The following is a 24,596-nucleotide window of genomic DNA, read 5'->3' as shown; positions in this document are numbered from 1 at the left end:
AGCTGGTCCTAGTGAATGAGGAAAAACGTTCTTATTAAAGAATCTATATTTGAGTAGAATACAATTTGATAGGCTATATATCATTGGTCCTACTGGTGATCATTATGAAGAGTTAAAGAATAAAGACATAATGTTTATCAAAGAAATAAAAGATTTACCCTCTACCGATCAACTACCTAAAGATATAAAGAAACTAATGATAGTTTACGATGTTGGGGGTAGGTAGCCAGTTATAAATGAATAATTTTGTAGAGGTAGACATAGTAATTGTAATATGATATATCTTAAACAAAATATATTCTCGGCAGATAGACAGATTGTTAGAGAGAATTGTAATCTATTTATTTTCATTGAACAAAGAGGTAGAGCTACCACGGCTATATATCATGATTTCTTTAATAGAGCAGAACTTAGTTATGATGATTTTAGTAGTTTATGTGAAAAGGTATGGGAAGAACCTTATAATTACATCGTCATTGATAAATCTAAAAACAGAAATATTAATGGTAAACTAAGAAATATTTGGGACTGGAGAGTTTTATAGTTTAATAAAATTTATGATTAAGTCTATCAATGAACCTGCTTCGCAGATGACTAAGTGTGTGTCCAAAAGTATGACTAAGTCTGAGTCTAAGTCTATGACTATGACCATGACTAAGTCCGTATCAAATGCAAAGTAAAACTCAACACATCATCATTGAAACCAATTGGTCTTCCATGTTCATCTTTAAAATGAACCTCAATTTATTCAATTCTATCCTCTGTTACATTTTGATATAAGATATTAGTTGGTATACTATTTGTCAAGTAACCTGGTGGTTCAGTTAGAGTAAAAGTGTACAGTATGTCTTTGTTATTACCATTATCTTTAACACCAGATTTAACATTAAAGTGGATGTTAATGGTACCAAAACCCATATTATCAATAATCGTTTGTGATGTAATTTTACCTTGTTTATAATTTTTTTTTCTAAATCCTAGTAATGAAACTATTGAGTTTTCTACATCAAAGCTAAGTGCATCTTGTTTGATTTCCATTATACATTTGATTGTGTTCTTATCGGGTTCCATTATAACATTACCCTAAGTTTCTTCTTTTATTAATTGTGCTATTTCAAATAATTCATATGAAATGATGTAATAGTTGAATATAACAAAGGGATTCCTTTATATTTATAATTAAGAACAAATGTAATGTTTGAGTCAGTGTTATTGTTATTGTTAGAGATAAAAGGTTCTGCCAAAGCTTGGGGCTTCGCCCGTGTTGGGGAACCAAGGCCAGAGGCCCTTTCACCATCATCGTTGTCTAAATTCATACCAGTATATAAAAACTGATTATTCCTTCTATTCTCATTAAACACTGAGTTTTAAACCGATAATCTAATTAAACCTATTTTTGTTGTATTAAGTATAGGTTCATTAAGGTTAACTTTTTCTGTTGGCTTTATCATTTTTAAGTTAACTGTGTGTTCTTCTTTAGTTTTAGTTACAGCTTCATGCATCTTTTGTAGATCATATAAGATTAAAACTGTTTGTCATTTTTATTATTCAAATAATGCTATATTTATAGTTATATCTATAGTTGTAGTTGTAGTTAGTGATATGTTTTTAATTATTCACTTTTTCACTCATAAAAATGGACTTCAACTTGGATACAATTTATGGTTACAATAATGATATAGACAGAAGTAAGATTATAAAATATAAAACAAATAATCTAGCAACAATGAATACGGTTAATACTAATATTAATATCATTCTCAATAGAGAAGAGAATCATTTAAATATACACGGTTCATATAGAGGGATAGAGTTTGTTTTATCAGATGATACTGGTTGTGTATTTGCTAATAATGCTAATATCAGATTAGTTAATCATGGTATCGTGTTATTATTTAGTTCAGTTAAGCTGGAAACTAGTGGTGGTAGGACTCTTGAATATATAGATCATTGTCATCCTAATCTTGTGATGCATAAGTTATTAACTACTACTGATGATGAATATGAGATTGGCTTTGTAAAGAATCAAGGTAGTAGAGATAGTCAACTCAAAGGTGGTTATGTTGCCGCAGAACGGGGTCATATGTATATGATGGTTGAGATGAGTGATCTATTTGGTTTTGTGAATGACTTGGGAAAAATTATATATGGGTTAGGATTTAAACTAATATTAAAAAGAATTAATAATGATAGAGCTCTATTTAGAATTAATGCTGGTGCTGATGCAGTAGCTAATGATGGTAATATAGATATTAGAGATATATCATGGTGTTTGCCTAGTATTGATCCTAGTAATGATAATAGAATTATTGTACAGAAAAGATTAAATAAAAAGAATAATATAGACCTTACTTATTATGAAAGAAAAAAACTTTTTATAAGAGTACACCGTTTACAAATCAGAGAACATTCGAAATTAGTAATAGAATATATGTATTTGATACTAGATATCAAAATGATTATATAGGTCCACAACCAATACACCTTAATTTTAAATTTAGTGCCGCTGTTACAGATGTTATATGTGATGCATTGGTATTGACTAGAAAGGTTATTAGTGTTGATAGTGATGGTAATAAGATGGTTGATATAATACCTTAGTTATATCTTAGTTATATCTTAGTTATATCTTAGTTATATCTAATAGTATAAGTATAGATATAGTTAAAAATAGTAATATAGTTATAGGTCTAACTCTAGTCAATGTTATGGTCAGTGTCATAGTCAACCTATTTCCTACTAGTCTTATCAAAACCTTTAGCATAAATAATATCTAGTTTCTTTTTATTCTCTAGATACACTCCTTTAGCTTCAAGTTTAGTTTTGGACATAGGCTTAGTCTTAGCCTTAGGTAATGGTTGGGGTTTGGACTTTGGCTTGGGTTTACTCTTAGCTAATGATTTTACAACAAAGGGATTATACTTTTTAACTTCCATTATTTTTTATATATAGAAATATGGGTAATTTTAATAAGATTAAAACTAATTCATATTGTGTTGGTGGTAGACATTATAGTTGTACAAATAAAATAATAGGGGTTGTCACTTCAAAAGGAACTAAGAGGTTAAAGGGTAATTTTACTAAATGTAGAAGAAATAAGTCAATGACTGTCAGTGATGCAGCAATAGAAGCAGAGGGATTGAAAGATTTCTTTAAAAGTGTTGGTAAAGCAACAGTTAACTTTGGAAAGAAAGTTGCTGACAATCCAGTAAGAGCATTAGAAATAGCAAGTACAATAGGAAGTGCAGCTGCACGTAGAAACCCAAGAGCTGCTCTATCAGCCACATCCGATTTAATTAAATTTGCAACTACTGGTGAAGGTTTAAAAGTAGTACAGAAAGGAAGAGTATATGGTTTATTAAACTTGTCACTAAACTGTTTACTTAAAATTTATTTTTGTGAAAACTTTATAATTTTATTTCTTATTTCAGTAATAATTGTTTTTGATAATGAATCACAAATAGTGGCTGTAGCAAAAGCTGTAGGTATAGAATAAGGCAAACCTATACCCGTTATTACAAATGATGTGGACGTTTCTGTTGTTGGATTGACGATAATAGTATTTCTGTTATCTCAGCTACGTTGATATAATTTTTATATCTACTTAACTTCTTCTTATAGTTATTAGTTTCAGCTTCATAATCTTTTCTAATATCTTTTATAATGTTAATTTTATTATTAAATTTATTATTAGCCAGGATTTTATCTTTGATGTATTGTTCTGAGAAGGAGCTAAGATTAGGATAAAGTAAATGTTTAGTTTCTTCCGTTTTTATATAGTAAAATATTTTTCTTTAGTCATTGCCATAGTCATCTGCGAAGCAGTTTCATTGATAGACTTGGACTTATACTAAGTCATAGTCTTAGGCATATACTTAGACTTATACCTAGTCATAGATTTAGTCATAGTCATAGTCATCTGCGAAATAGTTTCACTGATAGACCTAAACTTAACTATATAGTAAAGTAACTCTCAACATTTTTCATTATATCTTCATGATTGAAATCATAATGCATCTCTAGTCTTGCTTGTTCTTTGTTGTCTACTAGCTTACTTCCTAATAAAATTGCTATTATATATTGTACTGTTGTCTTTTTATTCTTTATAAGGGCTTCATCAACAGCAGAATTAGTCTTTTTATTAACTTCTCTAAATTCTTTTTAGACAAGTAGTGAACATATCATCTAGGTGAATGTTAGTAAAATTCTGATCTATCTCTAGTTTTAATTGATAACATTTACAGATGGTATCACTAGCAAATTTTTTACAAAAACTAACAGTATTTGTAATAATTCATTTGCCAATTTAATAAACTCATGAATTAGTTCTTCATTAACTTGTATTTTGTTTTGTTGTAAGTTTTTAGTTGTAACTTTACCAAAATCACCCTTTCTTAGCTCAGTTATAATTTTACTTTAAATGTCTATTTTTTTTGTTAAATAATAATAGGTTATTGTCACAATACTCTTTATTAACAACATCTTTTTCATCTATGGGAGGTTGCACATTTTTAATCTTATAGGTATAATTCATGTCAATGTTATCTTATCATCTAGGAAAAACACCCGAGCCTTACTTAGTGTTAAGTTGTACCATCGGTCAGGGGAGTTGAGTGATGATGCCCCTTGATGTTTCGCATGGTTATATCTATTTCTTGTCATCTTTGTGTTTTTTACAGTAAGAAACTATCTCTTTTGTAGCTGACCTTAGGTCTATATTTAATGATACTGAAACTTTGTTATTAGATTCAAAATTAAACTCGGGTTTTAATAGTTCCTGTTCATAGTATTTACCTTCTATTATCTTTCCATTCATCTCTTGGTGGTTGGGTTTTTAGAACTTCATTAACTTTAAATAATTCTCTATTCCAGTTAGAAGTGTATCCTTTAGAGAAAATGTTGCGTTTGTCAGCCTTCCTCAGATAATCTGCGACTTTAAGTTAGGGTGTTGCTTTGGTAGATTTACATATGTTACAACAGCATCATTTAATATATTTAACCAATTACCATCACCATTGACGAACATTGGTTTATTATTTATGTTTTATAATTTTCTATTAAATCTCTCTATGAATACGGCCTTCAAATCATCATGAGTAGAATATTTTTTGGTTTCTTACTCTTTAAGTAAAGATTTAAATGTTTTATTGTAAAACTCACTACCTCTATCTACCCATAAATTTTCTGGTTTTCGTCCTTTGATAAGATTGTTTTAAAAGCATTAGTTATAGATAAACCAGATTTTATCTTCAATGGAATAGCCCATGCATTTTTTGTGAATATATCTATAACTGTTAATATAAACTTATAATTATTTTTGTATTTACTTAGAGTTGACTTATCAATTAAATCAGCTGACCATGTTTCATTTTTATAAAATGGTAATATTTTTTTTCTTCTAAACTTTGTTATTTGAGGACTGAATACTTCCTTAGCTAGTAGTCGTTGCTTTTCCACCATTATTAATTTACCATAATTAAAACAAAATTGTCTAGTTGTTCTTGATTAATATATTTATAGATATTAGTTGTTTAGATGTATTTAACATTTCATAATATAATCCATCAAGCCCGGCTTTTTGTTTTTAGTATAAGTAGTTCTAATCTTTCTATTAAGTTATTTGGGTTCAATTTGTGGAAGGGATGAAGCCCTTGGTTCCCCAACCCGCTGAGTGGCTGGTCGGAGACCCATCAAGGCCGGGGGCCCTTGCTAAGACCACTACCCTCTAATTGTTTATCAGTCTCGTAATCAGTTTCTTCCTCTTCTTCTTCTTCTTCTTCTTCTTCTTCTTCTTCTTCTTCTTCTTCTTCTTCTTCTTCTTCTTCTACAACCCCTTGTTCATAATCACCAGTATCACGTCGATATATTTTATTTTCACTGGAGGTTTGTTTTGATATAACCTGAGAAGTAGGTTCACCGATATTAGCCAACATTCTTCTTATAATTTTTGATCTATTACTTTTAGTATCTCCTCTTTGTTTATAACGAATATCCCTTAGAAATTGTTTTTTTGTTTTTCTCACATTTTATATCTCTTTCGGTTTTATCTTTACTAGAAATGAACATGAGGAAGCCCTTAGAAAAGTCATAGATTTTACATTTCAATTTCATACCATCAGGTACTAGAGATACATCTATACCAATTATTTTAAATTTGTTCGAATTTGGATCTACAGATATTAATTCGAATTGTTTGTTTGTTTGTTTACCCATTAGAAGCAAAATATCAATCAAATCTTTGTCTACAGAAAATGCTTTGCCTCTATCATCTTTTAATGTTACAGCTCGATCATCAAGAAATCTGCTTTGTTGTTGAGAGTCTAAAGCTTTTAAAACATTAGTGTTATCCTCGAAGGCTACTAACGTTTTGTTTTGAAGAGCTTGCATTGCTTCACTATTGGCTAGTAATGCTTCACCATTAATATTTAAAGTTCAAAAGTTAAAGGGTCAAATAACTCTTCTATGTCACAATAATATTCTTGTTGTGTTAATTTATATTCTTATCTAATTCTTCTGTTTTGTTTTTCTAGACTGTTTAATGCTATAATTTTAGTCAATTTTTATAGCTCACTATATAGTTTGATTGCAGCCTTAATTAAGTCTCTATCATCATTAATGGTTAGTTGTAGAATATTTTTAGTTAGTTGGTCTTTGTCTCAATTTAACGATGCAACACTAATTTTATTTACTAGATCTCTTTTGAATAGATATTGATTCTCATCATGAGGAAAGTTTTTAATATTATTTACCTAAAAAATTTTATCATCAAATGTGTTTAGACTAATCTTATTTGTTTTTGTTGTTGTCATGTTATCACCAACTTTCTGTATTCTACATTCATCTACAGTTCTCTCTGTGTTATACATTAGTGCATTATAATACTCTTCATGTTTAGCGTTGTTACAATTCTTTATTCCTATCTCTTTAGTTTTCTTTGGGTAATCTTTAAAACTGTATGTCTATTGTGAAAGGGCTATAAACTCTTCTATCTTTCTACTTCCCAATTCATGTTTAATTTTGCCGGGAATTTTATTATTAGTTTTGATTGGTGCTTCTAGATTGGACAGATCCATGTGTTCATCAGGGACATTACCATCACTAAAGCTTAATACGCAACTATCAGTATCTATATAATGGAGCTGTAAATCTTTGAGAGATGGTTGAAAAAATATTATAGAATACATCATACAATTGTAATTTACTTAATTCTAATATAGTAGCACCTACATATACTGGATAATCATATTCTACATTTTTCTTTATATATTCAATTTGGCCATAATCCTTATATCTAGTTATATTCTTAAATGTTGGTTTACTTATACGTATCATTATCTTTTCTTCGTCGTGTACGAACTTACTTTGAAGGAAGTGTAGAGGATTCATGCACATTCTTCCATATAGTGAGTTGCTCATTAATTTCCTTACATCCTGTTCCGCTTCAGTTTTAGTTGTCGCTCTTTTATTAGTAATTTTTTTAACATAGTCTCTACATATTTAACCTTGTTTAAATTTAATTATTCTATGAATTTGAGTTACCTTTACACCCATCTTAATATAAAACTTTAACATCCTATAATGAACCTTATATTCTGTTTTGTTGTTTTGATCTAAGATAAATTTCTCTGTTCTCGCCCCACCTCTCTCTCTTTCTAAATCGCCTAATTCAATTTCCTTTATTTTTTTATTGGGCATTATTGCTAGTTGCTCTGTTCTATCCTTACAACTATTAGTATAATTAATATCAAATACTATATAGTAACCATGATCACTATCATCTGGAGTATTTAATATATGGCGAAGCATGGTATCCCCATTATCTTGAGGTGTGCTATAGTACTCAATGTCCTTATAAAGTAGCTTTTGCTTCATTGCATAACCACATAGTTTGTTTGCATCTATGTACCAGATAGAACTGCGAGCGGTCATGCTCTGCCATTACCCTATTGCTATTGTTAATATTAATATATCTATCACCCATTATACCACAATTACCACCTCTCTTTGCTTCAACGAACCCATCTAGCACTTGTTTAGCTTGTAATGTATCTAATATAACACCACTTGACATTAACCAACAACAAAAACTATAACGCGGGAGACTTACATAAGGTAGAGGGTTGAGGTTTAATTCTTTCATACTTAATTTAACATATTCATTCATGCAGTAGTCTAATATTTCCACATCGTTCTGTAAATACTCTGTAGTTAGATCTTCACCAGTTTTATGACTGTTGTCTGTATTAAAGATATCGACTTCTTCTTGTGTTGGTAATTTATTAGCTAGTGAGGATTTGAAGTCTTCTGTATTTAGATTACCTATAACTTCTTGGTACGACTTTATCGTGATTGGGGAACCAAGGCCGGAGGCCCTTCCCAAAAAATCTCAACCAAAGTGTTCATTAGCATCTATTGTTTTAGTTTTACAATGATATATCTTTGCCATTTGATCCAGAGTCATAGCTAAGAAGTTGTAACTATCTAAGAATTTAAGACAACCAAGACTAAACATCTTAGACTTACCAGCAGCTAGTGGTATGTTATCTACTTTTCTTTTATCATTATTTTGCTTAAAGAGTTCACTATGTAGTAGATTGAAATCATAACCACTACCATTATGGAATATTATAGGAATGAATTTTTGTTGTTTGTATCTTAGATTGCACGTTTTACGTGCTGGTCCTCTATATTTATCAGTTTCATGAGAGTGATCTCTTACTTTATTAATAAATGTATTGCCGCATATATAACAAGTGTTTGTAGCATTATGATATACTTTATCGTTATTAATAATCATTTGTTTGTTGCGCTTGAAATTATTCTCTGTTTCTATTTCTAATAGATCTCTAGCAAATCTTTTGATACAGTCCAAACCAAAGTAGTATTTGAAGTTACCTTTCCAGATGTAGCCCACACTTATTGGTATGTGTTCGGCTATTACATATTTACAGTTGTTAGTTGTGACATTAATGACGCAACATTCTATATCAGCGGTTATAATTTTTTTATATTCTGACGTTAATGTTCATTTAAAAAAGTAATTTGTTTTTTCTTAGGACAAACAATCTATTGTTTGAAAGAGTGGCTATATTCGTGTTTGTCATATTTAATTTGAGAGTCAAAACCAATGTGTACATCTATCACAGTAATAGAATTTGTGTTGACTCTTATTCGATCTTTCTATCAAGTTTTCTATGTTTTTAAATATGAGCGCAGTCTTCTACTCCGGCATTTTCCCAAACTAATATTCTGATATTTTTTCTATCTTTGTCAAAGTCATTCACTGGTTTAAAAAATTCTACTTTGCCCTCACCGCGAGGTGCGTATACCCAAATATTAATATTGTACAAATTCTTTATTCTTAATGTATAAGCAAATTCATCTTCAAGTTGTTGTCTTGGTTCAATTAAATTATTTACATATTTACTCTCACGAGTTGCCTGGTCCATAGCGGGATGTAGCCAAGCAGTAATAGTGAATTGTAAGCAGTTGCATTTGGAATTGCGTAAATTAAAAATTGATTTAGAAATTTTGAGATCGGGGGGTAAATCAATATAACTACCAATAGGTGCTTTAGTTGGTTAAATAATTATCTGAAAAATTCTTAACCCAAGAAAATCAAAGCCATAGCCATAACCCTCGTATATTACCTTTTCAAAGTTTAGCCATTGTGTGAAGTCTCCATTTTCATAGATTGCGTTCTTAATAATATAGTCAGTGTTGAAAAAATTTTTAGTAGTTTTAACTTCTTCTTTGGTTCTCGTCTTGTACTCACACTCCGCTGTGATCTTATACTTAAAACTCTCAACTTTACGAAACTGGTAACAATTGTTTTTCTTCTAAAGAGTTATTACTAGCTTCATTTAAATCTTCAATGTAATTTCCGGCTTTATTAGTAATATGAAATTCTGTTATGTTCTGAATAGAGTTTATATCAAAGTATTCTCTGTTTTCTAGAAACCTACGATTATTAACAATGAGTGAGTAGTTAGGGCTATTTTAATTCTAAATTGTGCATGACTTTCTTTACACTATACGTAATTCCAGAGTAGATAATATCTTCGATTTTAGTTTTGGTTTAGTGATGGGTTTAATTTTAATAATATCTTTAGTGGTATCTTTAGTTTTAATTTTAGGTCTGAGGAAGTAATATTAATCTTCTGAGTCTTACACCCTCTCGATAATTTTTTCTTCAACTTCCTTTCTCGCACTGTTTAGGTGTTCATCACTTAAATTGTGTTTGATAAATTGTTTCCTTGTTTCAAAGGTCAAATCACAAATAGAACAAAAATTTACGCTTTTTCTCTTTTAGACATCTTTTTTTTATGGAAAAAAAATTCATTTTTGAAATTATACAAATTAAAAATGACTAAATCAGTAAAATAAAGTTTAGATAAAGTTTAGATGAACCTTGTGATAAAGGTCTAGATTGTTTATTTGAGTGTTATATCTGTAAAGGTTACTTTAAGAATAGACATTACATTAATCATATGAATATACATTATAATGATCCTAATCTATTTATAGCTTGTATTATGTGTAATGTAAATCAACATATCAACGGATTTAGATTTATAAAATTAAAGTGTAGATTTTGTATTTATATGCATAGATATAGATATAGACATACCAGATATAGATTCAGGGAATGAATATGTCGAAAAATTTGACAAAGAAGTTTAGAGTTAAGCTGCAATTCTTGTTCAAGTTATCCACGAAGTGGCTTCACAGATTTCGCAAATTGGTTTTACGTGCTTTTTACACGGTCTCATTAGTTACACTGAATAACACTAATCACTGTGTTTCCACCGATATCAGTGTTTTTGACTGTATGCCCATCACGGTGTGTCCCATATACAGTCTCACAGCAAGGATCATCCTTTTCAAGAACTGTGAATTTGGTTTTTTTTATCTGACTTAGTTTTATAGTAATTCATCAAATCGGGGGTCGTTCACTGGAGTCAGTGAGGAAGGAACTCCAAACCTTCCGTTTGCTAAAGCAACTTAACTAGACTCGATGATTTAACCACTATGCCAAGTGAGACAGTAAGTTTTAGTTTTAGATTGATTAAATATTGATTAGAGAACATATGAAAGTTTTTATCATTTAATAATTTTTTTATTCAGGTTTTTTCGCAAATTGGTTTATGTGCTTTTTACACGGTCTCACTAGTTACACTAGAATCTGGGATACGTCCACTGGTGTCAGTGGGGATAGAACCCGAACTATCCGTCTGATAACGGATAATTATGAGCTTAACTCGATATTAGTGGATTGCACTAAGTTAGACAGCAATTTTTTTTAAATTTATAAAATCACAGACCCACAAATTACTATGGCGGAAAAAAATTTTGCGGCCTCAATCAAGGTGTAATCGTTATTCTCTCTCAAAAATAGCAGAGTAGATAGGGCGTTTAACCATTTGCAGGCAAGGCAGTATACATTATGTTACCGCTTTTCTACACATCGAAATTTACCAATTATCAATTGTTTGAATCAAACCGATATCATCAATAACAAGTAAAACCAATAAAAACGAGTACCATAAAAATATTCAATTCTCAAGCGCGTAGAAATTTAGAGTTCAATTTTGGTTTGTTTTGATATAATATAGGATAAATAAGTGATTGGACAATAATGTAGGACAGATGTACGATTTACTGTTTCTTGAACGGGTTGGAAAGTGATTTAGGTTTTTAAACTAATTTCATTTATTAAGAGGAATATTATTGAGAACTTCACGGTACAAATCATTGCAATTCATTCCAGATTTCAACCCATACCATAATTTTTTAAACTTTAACAACGAATGTGGTGGATGTGTAAAAACCCGGGTCGAGGTTTTGACAAAAAATAATGTAAGATTAGCGGTGAATAGCGGTGAAAAAAAAACTTTTTTCACCGCAAAGCGCCCGCATCTTTTAGCGTTGAATGCGCTGAATGCGGTGAATTTTTGTAAGAATTGCGTTGAATTTTGCGGTGAAAATTTTTTTTTCACCGCATTCAACGGAATTCTTACAAAAAAGAAACTGCCGTACTAGGGTTCGAACCTCTACCTCATGCGTGTCACCAACCTCGTAATCCACTGCACCATCTGTCACTTACTTCAATGATATTTCCTGTGAATATAAGATAAGCGTTGAAATTAGCGCGGTGAATATTTGTAAGATTTGCGATTTTAGCGGTGAAAAAATTTTTTCACCGCATTCTGCTGGTAGCGGTGAAAAATTTTTTTCACCACATTCTGCTGTTAGCGGTGAAAAATTTTTTTTCACCGCATCCTGCTTGTGGCGGTGAAAAATTTTCTTTCACCGCTGAAGCGCTGAAAAAAATTTTCACCGCTTAAAAATTTTTTTTCACCGCATTCATCGCATTGAACGCAAATCTTTCACTTTTACTCAAATTCACCGCAAATCTTACATCTTTTAGCGATTTTTAGCGGTGACACCTCGACCCGGGAAGTGGTAGAGAAATCATTGCCGACGTACCCTTGGTCAAGATTTTACACAGAACAATTCATGATGTCAAGTGAATATCGGTGAACATAAATAAACATTTTTGTCGCTAAGAGGTTTTTAATGGTGTTGTTTAGAGTAGATTTTCTAAGCGGTGAAATTGAGTACCTTGACCACGTTAATGAAAAAAACAATTTGTTCAGTAGTCAATGGAAATAGAATAAAAAAACACAACAGAACACTTTCTGACACAAGTCAAACAACTTTTATTGTCCGAACAAAAAATAGACCTAACATGGGCTATGAATGTATCGGAAAATGCTTTTTAGAAAAAATCAGATAAAAAATCCAATCAAATTTCAGATAAAATCGAAAGTGAGATCTGTTGTGATTTTTAGCCGTGAATAGTCATCACTTGCCGTTTTCAGCAGTACAATTTTTTTCTAGGCTCAATTGGTGGTCAAAGCTGCAATTATTACAAATATTTGCCCTGTTAATCAAATTTGTTTCGTTTTGTAGGCAGTTTTAGCATTTTGATGCTTCGACATGGGGCAAAAAGATCCCTGAAAAGCAAAAAATTACCACGCATGAGCGTAAATTTAAACATTTTTTCAAAAATTTAATTAAGAGTTGAAATACCAACTTGAATGGAGACGTGGTAGAGCGTAAGAAAAGGCTAATACCGTAGGTTTAAAATATACAGTTCAAATGTTTTGTACTTCTAGGTGCCTTCAGTGGTATATTTTTCTAAAGTGCTTAGAAATGTAAATTTCTACATGGGTCTATGTATTAATATTTTGGGCCACTTTTGTGATTACCGTAACACAAAAAATAAAAAAAATTAATACAACAAATCTTCCTACTAACTAGGTCCCTTCGATCTTTGTTATACTCATGTATAAGGGAAAAAACAATAATACTTTATTGAGTATTAAAGCAGATACATGGACGGTAGCTATGACAGAATTTATTGTGATTGCCGAATTGAAATAAATAGGAGGTGCAAAAAAACTTTTATAGAGAAATCAATTCTCATTCAATTGAAGAGGCGGAAACGAAACATTGCATTTTAGCATTTTGGCGGAAAAGTTTAAGCATCTTGGTGCTTCGACCTGGGGCAAAAACTTCACTGCAAATAAATTTAAACATATGAGAGTGAAATTAAATTTTTATCAAAAATCTAAAACAAATTCAAATATAAACTGAAAGCAATCGAAATTTTAGAGTTTTGATACTTCGACCCGGGGCCAAAAGATCACTATAAAAAATTACACCATATGAAAATGAATTTAAGAACTTTTTCAAAAATTTAAATACGAATTCGAATACGAACTTAAAAGGACAGGTTGTAGAGTGCGAGAAAAACTAATGCTCTAAACTTAATATATACAAAAAATATACGGATCAAATATGTTGTTTTTGCAGGTTCGTTCAGTGGTTTAATCACTTACAGTGCTTAGAAAAGTAAATATCTACATAGGTCTATGTATTAGTACTTTTGGTCGCTCTTATGATTACCGTAACATTTATAGGAACTTAATTCAACAAAACGGCCTGATAACTAGGTTGCTTAGATCGTTGTTATACTCATGTATAAGGGAATGAACAATAATACTTCTTTAAATGTTTAGTCAGTCCCTTCGACGGTAACAGTGACAGATTTATTTACAATTACCAAATTAAAATTATTTGGAGGTGTAAAAAGTTTTTATTGGAAATCAATTTTCAGAAAATAGAAGAGGCAGATTTAAACAATGAATATGCAAATACTGGCGGAGAATTGTTTTCCAATTTAGCTTTGTTCAAGATTTTACAATGAATAATTTAAGATTTAAACTGAAAATCAGCGAACACAAAACGTTTTTGTCACAAATAGGCTTTTAACGGTTTTTCTTAGTGTAGACTTTTTAAGAAGTGGATTTTCATAATCTGACAGTTTTAATGAAAAAACAATTTGTTAACGTTTGTCAACAGCTGTAAAATAATAACATAGCAGAACGAGTCCTGACAAAATTGAAAAGAACTTTATCTCCTAAATAAAAAAGGCCTGGCATGGGCTATGAATGGATTGAAAAACCTTCTAGATAAAAATCAAATGAAAAAACAAATGAAATACCAGATAAATTCAGAAGTGAGATCAGGCGTGATTTTTACCTCTGAGTAGTCAAATTTTTAGTTTAAGCGCCATTGCCGATCAAAGTTGTAAATTTTACAAAATTTTACACTGATTATCCAAACTTTGTTTCGTTTTATAGACAATTTAGCATTTTGATGCTTCGATTCAGGTCTACAAGTTCACTGCGAAAGAATTACCAAACAAAAAATGATTGAAATACAAACAAATAAAAATTTTTAAAAAAGAACGTTAAAATAAAGTGAGAGGTAGTCGAGCGTAAGGTTCGTTCAGTGGTATAATTAATTATTGTGGTTTGAAAAGTAAATAACTACATGGGTCATTGTATAAGTATTTTTGGCCGCCTATATGGTTACTTTACTTTTTATAGGAAACTAATACACGAAACTAACAAGGTCACATGGATCTTTTTTTACAGATATTTAAAAGGAAATGAACAATAATACTTTATTGAGTATTAGAGAAGATTCCGTGACGGTAGCTATGACAGAATTAACTGTGATTGCCAAATTCAAATATATAGGAGGTGTGAAAAAATTTTGTAGGAAATCAATTTTCATTCAAAAGAAGAGGCGGAAAAAATGGAGAGCTTCCTCACTGCGTAGGCCCAAATTGGTTTAAGAATAACACAATTGTAATTGAATGAGTTGAAAGCTGTCAAGAAAATTTGAAAAGAAAGAGGTGTAAAGAAAATTTTAAAGAGAAATCAATTCTCATTCAATTGAAGAGGCGGAAACGAAACATTGCTTTTTAGCGTTTTGGCAGAAACAATTCAGCATTTTGGAGCTTCGACCTGTGGCAAAAACTTCACTGCAAACAAATTACAACACATGAGAGTGAAATTAAACTTTTATCAGAAATCTAAAACAATTTCAAATACGAACTAAAAGCAATTTAAATTTTTGCGTTTTGATGCTTCGACCCGGGCCCAAAGGATAACTACAAAAAATGACCAGATATGAAAACAAAATTAAAAACTTTTTCAAATTTCTAAATACGAATTCAAATACAATCTTAAAGGGACAGGTTGTAGAAGGTGAGAAAAATCTAATGCTCTAAACTTAATATATAAAAAAAATATACGGATCGAATATGTTGTTTTTGCAGGTTCGTTCAGTGGTTTAATCACTTACAGTGCTTAGAAAAGTAAATATGTACATAGGTCTATGTATTAGTAGTTTTGGTCGCTCTTATGATTACCGTAACATTTATAGGAACTTAATTCAACAAAACGGCCTGATGACTAGGTTGCTTAGATCGTTGTTATACTCATGTATAAGGGAATGAACAATAATACTTATTTAAGTATTTAGTCAGTCCCATCGACGGTAACAGTGACAGATTTATTTACAATTACCAAATTAAAATCATTTGGAGGTGTAAAAAGTTTTTATAGTAAATCAATTTTCATTAAATAGAAGAGGCAGATCTAAACAATGAATGCGCAAATACTGGCGGAGAATTGTTTTCCTTTTTAGCATTGTTCAAGGTTTTACAGTGAATAATTTAAGATTTAGAGTGAAAATCAGTGAAAACAAATCGTTTTTGTCACAAAGAGGCATTTAACGGTGTTTCTTAGAGTAGACTTTTTAAGAGGTGGGTTTTCATAATCTGACAGTTTTAATGAAAAAACAATTTGTTCACATTTTTCAACAGCCGTAAAATAAATAACATAGCAGTCCTGACACAATTAGAAGACTTTTATTACGTAAACAAAAAAAGGCCTGGCATGGGCTCCGAATGGATTGGAAAACCTTCTAGATACAAACCAAATAAAAAAAACGGATGAAAAACCAGATAAAATCAAAAGTGAGATCAGGCGTGATTTTTAGCTCTGAGTAGTCAAAATGTGCCTTTTTCAGCTGCTAAATTTTCATATTTGGTGCCATTGCTGATTAAAGTTGCATACCTTACAGACTTTGACCCTGTTCATCAAAACTTTGTTTCGTTTTAGCATTTTGATGATTCGATTCAGGGCTAAAAGTTCACTGCAAAAGAATTATCACACATGCAAAAGAATGAATTTAATAACTTTTTCAAATCTAATTTACGAAATGAAATAAAAACTTAAATACAAACTTTAAAAAAGGAACATTCAATTAAAGTGAGAGGTGGTAGAGCGTAAGGAAAAGCTAATACTGTAAACTTGATATGTACGGTTCAATTATTTATAGACTTTTAGGTTCGTTCAGTGTTATAATTAATTAAAGTGGTTTAAAAAGTAAATAACTACATGGGTCGTTGTATTAGTACTTTTGGGCGCCTTTAGATTACATTAACTTTTATAGGAACCTAATTCAAGAAACTGACAAGGTCACATGGGTCTTTGTTTACAGACCTGTAAAAGGAAATGAACAATAATACTTTATTGAGTATTAAAAAAGAAACCGTGACAGTAGCTATGACAGAATTAACTGTTATTGCCAAATTCAAATCTATAGGAGGTGTCAAGAAATTTTGTAGGAAATCAATTTTCATTCAATAGATGAGGTAGAAAAAATTAAAAGCTTCTTCACTGCGTAGGCGCCATTTGTTTTAAGAATATTATTTTTGTAATTGAATGAGTTGAAAGCGGTTAAATTTTGAACAAAAAATTCCAGCGAAAGGCGTGAAAATTTTTAATGCAAAGGACAATCAATTTTTTGAATAAATTAATTGATTCTTTGACCTGTAACCAGAAAGTTAAAGTTTTTTTCTCTGTAATACACAAAATCAAATTATAATATTCAGTGACTCGTTCTGTGCTTGTTGGACCAAGTTCTCTCATGTCTTTTTCTTAAAATAATCATTCCTGATTTTGAATAAAATATTCAACAATTTGGCGCGCTTAAATAGGAAATCAGTCTGTTCTTCAACAATGGTTTCCTTCTCAAGTTTATATGCAGTATCCTGATAACTACTTGTGACTACACACTCCAGATCCACTTCACGCCTTAGTTTTTTATCTCAGAAAAAAAACGGAGCCATTTAATCTTCAAATTCCAAAAATTTTGGTCTTCAATTATTTCTAGCCTGCGCCATTTCTCATAGAAAATTTAACATAAAAATGTTATCGCTGCTTTTCAACCTTTGCGATAAAATTGGAGAACACTATAATAAAAATAGTCTTAAAAATTTCACTTATAACACTTTCTGGAAGAAACGTGGGAAATTATGGCGTGAAACGAGAACCCAACAGACTGTACTTCTCCAGCGCATTATAAAGTCTCTGTTCAAGAAGTGAACGGCTTCGATCTTCGTGGGAATCTTTGTTATTTGAGAACACAAAGAAAGAAAAAATTCAAATAGAAAATATAGTAAATTTTTAAATCTTCTGATTATAAAAATGTCCTCAAATGCTCTCACAAGATTTAATATTTGATGAGTAGTACAAAATTTCCAGCTGAAATCATTTTAGCGCAAATTCATTCTTCATATTTAAAAATTTGGCGTATTTGATTAAACAGAGAGTTTTACAATAATAATTTCGCTATTAATTGTTTCAAATTTTTTCAAGCGTCAACATCATGCCTTATCATATATATTTTTTGTGTCATTTTCTAGTCACCTTTGCTGTTTCGAATTTTGTGTTTTCTTATCAATCGGACTTAGAAGTGGAACGGGAACTTTACAACAGAGTAACACAGTCTCTCCCCCAATTTTCACCCCCAACAGATTTTTATAACAAGGTGAGTTAAATTAGGCAGGGTTAGTCCTGGGTCGAGTTTTGGTTTTGTAAGAAATGCGTTGAATGTGGTGAATCTTTGTAAGAAATGCGGTGATTGCGTTGAATGCGGTATCACAGGATTTCACCGCGTTTTTTACAAAAAGTCACCGCATTTGCTTTCCAACGTTTACTCAAGCTTTGTAACGGCTGCTATCCTATCAAAGTCAAGGAAAACTTTACACCAACCAGTTCGTTTCAGCCTTTTCAAATCTGTCCTGATATTGTGTGTTTTGCAGTTAATATTTGCGAACTGTATTATCCGCTATACTGTAGCTTACCATTGCATTAGTTGTTGCTCAATTACTACTGATAACTAATTGTTCAGCTTTGCTGTGTAACAGAGTTGTTTCTCTCAGAATAACAAAATAATTCAAATTAAAACAATCAATTTTTGTTTGTGTTTTTTGTTAATAACTCAATTTATAATTCGAAAGTGCAAAATCCCAGATGTAAAGCTCTAGATAACTGTATTAGCCACTGACTGGGACAATTTGTTTCTATAATCTGTGTTTCAACTCTGTGCGATAATCAAAGTTATCGAATGTAACAAATTTCACACTTTGTGTTTTCAATAAACTTAATTGCTCAATAACGCATTTAATGAACTATGCTGGGCTTCGTTAAAGCCAGTAAGAGAATTTGACTTTATGCTTTGCACAAATATTCTCTTACTTGGGAACTTCGTTCCTCAGGAGGAAATACTGAATATAACAAAGTTATTTCTCTTTTCACAAGTCAAAATTAATTTAAAACTTTACAATGACCAATATTATCAACAGAAACAAGACACGATAGCAAATAATTTACTGTTCAAGAAAGTGTGCTACTCTACGCAATGTATGTTGGTTTAATAAGACAACATTAACGAGTTCAACTGATTTCTGGTAGTTTTTCAAGATCGATTTATACTGCTGTATAAATCAAACTTGCTTCTCTGATTGGTTGTAGATCACTATGTTGTAGAAGTCTATGAAAACGATGAGTTTGGGGTTCGGGATACCTTATACGGTGCCCCGCACTCTCTGTTTTGGTGAGAAAATCGCAAAATTTCATCGAATCTGGCAAAAAAATAAAATAGCTTTCTCCGTTTGTGCTGAGTTCGGTGTCATTGTGAACACCTGAATATGTGGCAATAATGGTTTAGTTCGAGCTTGAGTTTCAGTTTAACTTCATGTATGACGATTAAGTACTAATAATGGTTACTAAATATAAATATTGAACAAAGTGAAGAAATCAGTATGGCTTCGATAGAATGTAGCTTTGAATTTCGCTTGTCATGCTATTATATCTTCACTGCTTAAAATGGCCTTGAATCGTTGTTCAGTTTGGTTGTTATCTTAATAAAATTCATAAGGAATATCAAAGAATAAGGTGACAGTTGGCGCAGTGGAATAAAAAGTCGAAGTCATACAGGAGGACAAAGGTTCAAACCCGTGTCAGAAAGCTTCTTTTTCGTAAGAATATCGAGAATCGGTTGAAAAATAAATAATTCATTGCAGTTGACCGCAAAAAGATGTAAGAAATAGGCGGTGAAATTTATTTTTTGTCAACGCATTTCACCGGATTTCTTACGAAAATTCACCGCCAAACCGGGGTGTACTTACTTCAAAACGTGAATTCTTTCGAGAAGATCTGCACTGGAGAGGCTAGGCAGACCACCCAGACTGAAATTCGCCATGTGCAGACTAAAATAAAAGAAATACAAAGATTTCGAGTGTTTTAAGAATGCGGTCAGGGGAGAATGACCGCAAAAAATTGAGAATAAAGGCAGGAAGTTCCAGTTTGAATGTGTGAAAACGTAGAAATTGGCTTTTAACTAATTTTATATTACCAGTTTGTTTATTACCCTTTGTTCTTGCTTAACTTTTGTTACGCGTTTTTGTTTTGGTTTTGAACGTTTCTGACAGTCTTGAGAGAATTATTCTCCCGGTTTGTAATCCGAGAGTACATCAGCGCTGAATCCTAAAGCTGCAATTCACGGATTTTCTTATATCCTGGACAAGAATTCAGTGAAAAACAATTTAGGTATCTGAAAAAGTTCTGAACAGTATTGAATTTCTATTGTCAGCACGTTTTAGAATCCTGAAATAACAATGGACAGACCGTAATGATCAATTAAGCCTCCAGATACCACGATTCAGCAGTGAATTGATAACTTACCATTGGAGTTTGATGAATCACGACTGGTTTACTATACAACTAGGGTCGGTGCTAGTCAAGAAATCGATAGTTTTTAAACATAAGATATCGTCGGTATTGTCGTTTTTGCCGAGCATTTAGCATAGGAGAGATTGGGTATCGTTGTTTTATTAAACGTAAGAGAGTTTCACTTTTCGTTTTTAAACGTAAGAGAGATTTGGTACAGCCGTTCCTCAGAAAGAGTTATCTGATATCGTTGAGAAAAATAACAAGATTTTTTTCTTGATTTAACCAGTAAGAGCTAACAGGGAATTTGCGCAGTCTTCAGAAACATCCCCTAGTCAAGCAGACTAGACAAAAACGGTGGGCACGTTTGGTTTCAAGCGTTACCAACTGTCAATAACTGTACGTGTAAAAATAAAGTATACGACAATCAAATTTTAGTGAATGAGAATTAATCAACAAAATATGTTCAACAAGAATGATGCATTTTAAGTTCAAAACAACGGAGAATTTTATATTTGTTCAACTGGTTTTTGTTCAACTGGTTGAAAAATTTCCACGATTTGTACGTTCTTTCAGAACTTCTCTTTATGAAGTAGGTTTTAATTTCCTCTAAAAAATTCTATCATATCACTTGACCCCATTATAAACAGATAACCTGAAACTTTGTTTGGGAACAACCGACGAATTCTTAGGTCTAAAGCCGCAAATCTCTTACGATTAAACGCCGAATATACCGAGTCAACTAAACCCAAAATACCGAAATTCAAATGCGTCCAAAAACCACGACACAGGATCTCTCGTGCGTCCAATAATGACGACAAAGAATCTCCCTTGCAACAAAACCAAAGATGTCCAAGAAAACGAAGCTCTCTTGCTTTTATACTCGAAGATACCGACGTTATCTTGGGTCGTTTAAGTTCGGTGTTCTGGACGATGGGGTCTTTTCTGTACCTTCATTTTTTTCAACATTTATTTTTAACATTGTTCAGAAAAGTTAAAAACATTTTCACAAACGAATTTGGTAGTAAACTTTTACAGACTTTGTTTGTGGAATTTCAACTTCATCAAGTGTTGGATGTTGATGAAAAGAACGGATTGTGGTACACCAAAGCAGCCTTTTACATATCATACTTCTCTGACTCTGTAGTGTGGCACCCAGCAGAGTATAACAACATTTCACAACTCAAGTTCACACAGAGCGAGAAGATCTGGACATCTGACCTTGGTAATAATTATTAAACGATGGATTGATTCGGTGAGACCACTGTTGACAAAAGAACTGCTAGAATTTGGAAGAAATCGATAAATTTTTGATCTGTGAACGATAAAAATTGACGATTAACTTGGTAATCATTTCCGTTTGCGCCCCCAAGCTCATTTGCACCCCCAGACGCACGTGCCATATTTTTACATAATAATTTACTATGTAATGGTACGTGCAGTAACGTACTGGGTTGCGCATAACGTACTGAGGGCGGGGTGGGGGGAGTGCGGAGGGGGGAACACAAACAGAATAGATTCTAACTTGGTTATCAAACTCATGGTCAATAATATTAATATTAAAACATCAGCAACGGTTCAGCTCACAATGCAGCCCAATTGCAATTAATTTAGTTATCACATTTAGTTATCAGGAACAGGCAGTTTTGATCAGAACAACTTGTTCTGGTTAACGGGGATTGCTGGGATTGGGGCAATGTTGTCAAGAAACTGATTTCAGCAACTGTTTTAGTGATTTTGAACGCCATCGATATCCGATATATCACAAATCCAGATGTGTATATAATCTACGATGGTTTCGTCTCATTGAAAAGCTCTCTGATTGCTGTGAAGTTGTCTTGTGGCTATGACGTCACACATTTCCCGTTTGACGAGCAGACATGCTACTTCATCATTGGGTCACTTTTCAACCCCCTTGTGCTGTACAATTTAGGTGAGTGCATTGAGATATTCTTGTATTTAGTAATAAAAGTCAAAAAAGAAGTAGAGCCCATACGAGTGAAAGAATGATCGAAATAAAATCCCTCTAAGTTGAAAGTAGGAAAAAAGTAAAAATCTCTCGCAAAGAAAAATAAAAAAAATAGATAACTGCGTGGCCCTATAACAAGGGTAGCCCAAAATGTGTGTCATGAAATCTTGAGTTATCCTAACCCCTGATTCGAAATAGTTTTTGTATAATGAACCATATATAAAAGAATGTGCACGATCAAGCACTTATAAAATTCATAAAGAGATTGTTAAACATTTATTTCGCGGATATGAATAAAATAAAATGAGCAGAATATCATAGATAATCAGGAATTCTTCAAACCAGTTATCAGAAAAAGTGCGTTTTATTTGACACTCCATTAATGGCATAATTTAAGGACAGCGATTGATTGTTGTTCTTACCAGGTTCAGTTTCGTGTGAACGATCAGGCAATTAGAAAGGGGTGGGGGCTAGGTGCAGTTATATTAACATAGCTATCTACGCCAGCATTTTTTAACAAGAAAACCTAAGATCTGTTTATTAATCAGACAAAGTATGATCAACAAAAATCCATTGGTTATGATACTGAGCGTGCCGTACCTCACTTTGTCTGATCTACTTAACCATCTTTAAAATCTCGTTTTTAATGAGAAAACTAGAATTATTAAATTACATTATTTTGCAATGTCTTGCAGCCTAATGTAATCAGGCCCCGCCAGTGTTCAAATGCCTTACTAAAGAACAAAAAACCTGTTGCTCACGGGTTCTCAACGGAAGAGGGCCTTTAAATAACGAATTTTCGACGACATGATTTTGATACAAATTTTTCTCATATATGCAGGTCGAAGTTAAGTGTGAGGGTTATGGGTTAAGATGAAGACGGAAAAATTTCAAAAACTTTAGATAAGTAAAGTGAACCTATCAGAACGCGAAACATATAGATTAACAGAACTGTAGGTAATGGTAACAGTTTAGCTAATTGTAGTTTAACAGCTATCGCGGGAGCGAGTTTAGTTTTAGTTTCATCAATTTAGCTAATAGTGATAAAAAATCAAATAACGTTTTTGTTGCTACTTGTTTTCAGTGAGTTTTTCGACAGAAGCAGTTCTTAAATTCTACATCGAAAATGATCAATGGGAACTTCTCAGACCAGTGAGAGTGTACGTGAAACGACATGTGACACAATATGAAGAGTTTTATGAAAAATTCGAAGCCGAAGTTCGGTTGCGGAGAAGGCCTCTTTACTACATCATAGGGAGTCAAACGTTTCCTTTAAGTTAGGTCTACATTTTCTGGCAAGATATGAATGATATTTTTGAGAACTAAACACTAATATGAGATTTAAATTTAATAATATGACAAATATTGTCTTTCAAAAAATTCACTAAAGAAAACAAAGTATTATAATTTTCAATACGCAAAATTTGTATGCAGTAATTGATAACCCGGAGGTTGGTGGCAGAGCAAATCAGCGCTGAATCAGTCTAGAGACATTCTGTTTTTTTGGATGACCAGTACTCTGTTCATGTCACAATTTACACTGGCCAGTCTGATTTTTGAGTAAAATTTACTTCATGAAGAAAAAATACGTTCAACTTAACTCCCGCCAACAAGATTTGTTTTATACTCGATTCAAACTTCTGCGTGGGTACTTGTGACATTTAATTTGCATATCAGGTTGTAACCACTAAGCTAAATGTTCTTTGTTGTAATTTCCTACAAACCAGCTTAAGTAAAAATAGTGTGCATACTACTATAGTAATTATCAGTTAAAAGCTACAAAAGTATGACTTCATTCCGCTCACACTGAATTTGAAGTATGAGTAATTTTCAGACTTTATAGGATAAATTTAGCCTGGGCGAACTCTATTGCCTCAATTTATTTATAATGAAGAAATACTGCACATAAAGAAATTTAAAATATTATGGAGATACAATGTTTCAGAATTGAATTAGGTTTTTACTCTGGAAATGTCTTGGTTCAGCGCTGAAGAACTCTGAAACACAAGTCCGGGAACACCCACAGTAATCGGTTTTTTAAGACTTAAATTGAAAAAATATTAATGAAATTTTTCAAAGCAGCAACATCAGTAACAGGGTGACCTCATGATAAAATTTAGATGCGGAAAAGACAAACTAAATGTAAATTTGGAAAAACTCTGAAATACAACTTATACCATGATGGA

General features: G+C 32.0%; 1 protein-coding gene across 1 annotated transcript; it reads left to right on the top strand.

Annotated features, from left to right (window-relative positions):
* Nucleotides 1–11,031: 11,031 nt before the first annotated feature.
* Nucleotides 11,032–23,691, top strand: LOC142343106 (acetylcholine receptor subunit alpha-type acr-16-like). Its single transcript, XM_075394792.1, has 4 exons — nucleotides 11,032–11,046; nucleotides 21,480–21,666; nucleotides 22,174–22,374; nucleotides 23,495–23,691. Exons 1-4 carry the CDS (start codon nucleotides 11,032–11,034, stop codon nucleotides 23,689–23,691), a joined length of 600 nt encoding a protein of 199 aa, XP_075250907.1.
* Nucleotides 23,692–24,596: the final 905 nt, after the last annotated feature.

This window comes from Convolutriloba macropyga, chromosome 7, assembly GCF_964194025.1.
Source record: "Convolutriloba macropyga chromosome 7, txConMacr16.3, whole genome shotgun sequence".
Lineage (NCBI taxonomy): Eukaryota > Metazoa > Xenacoelomorpha > Acoela > Convolutidae > Convolutriloba > Convolutriloba macropyga.
Note: the sequence above shows the minus strand (reverse complement) of the source record. Positions and strands in the feature narration are given on the sequence as shown.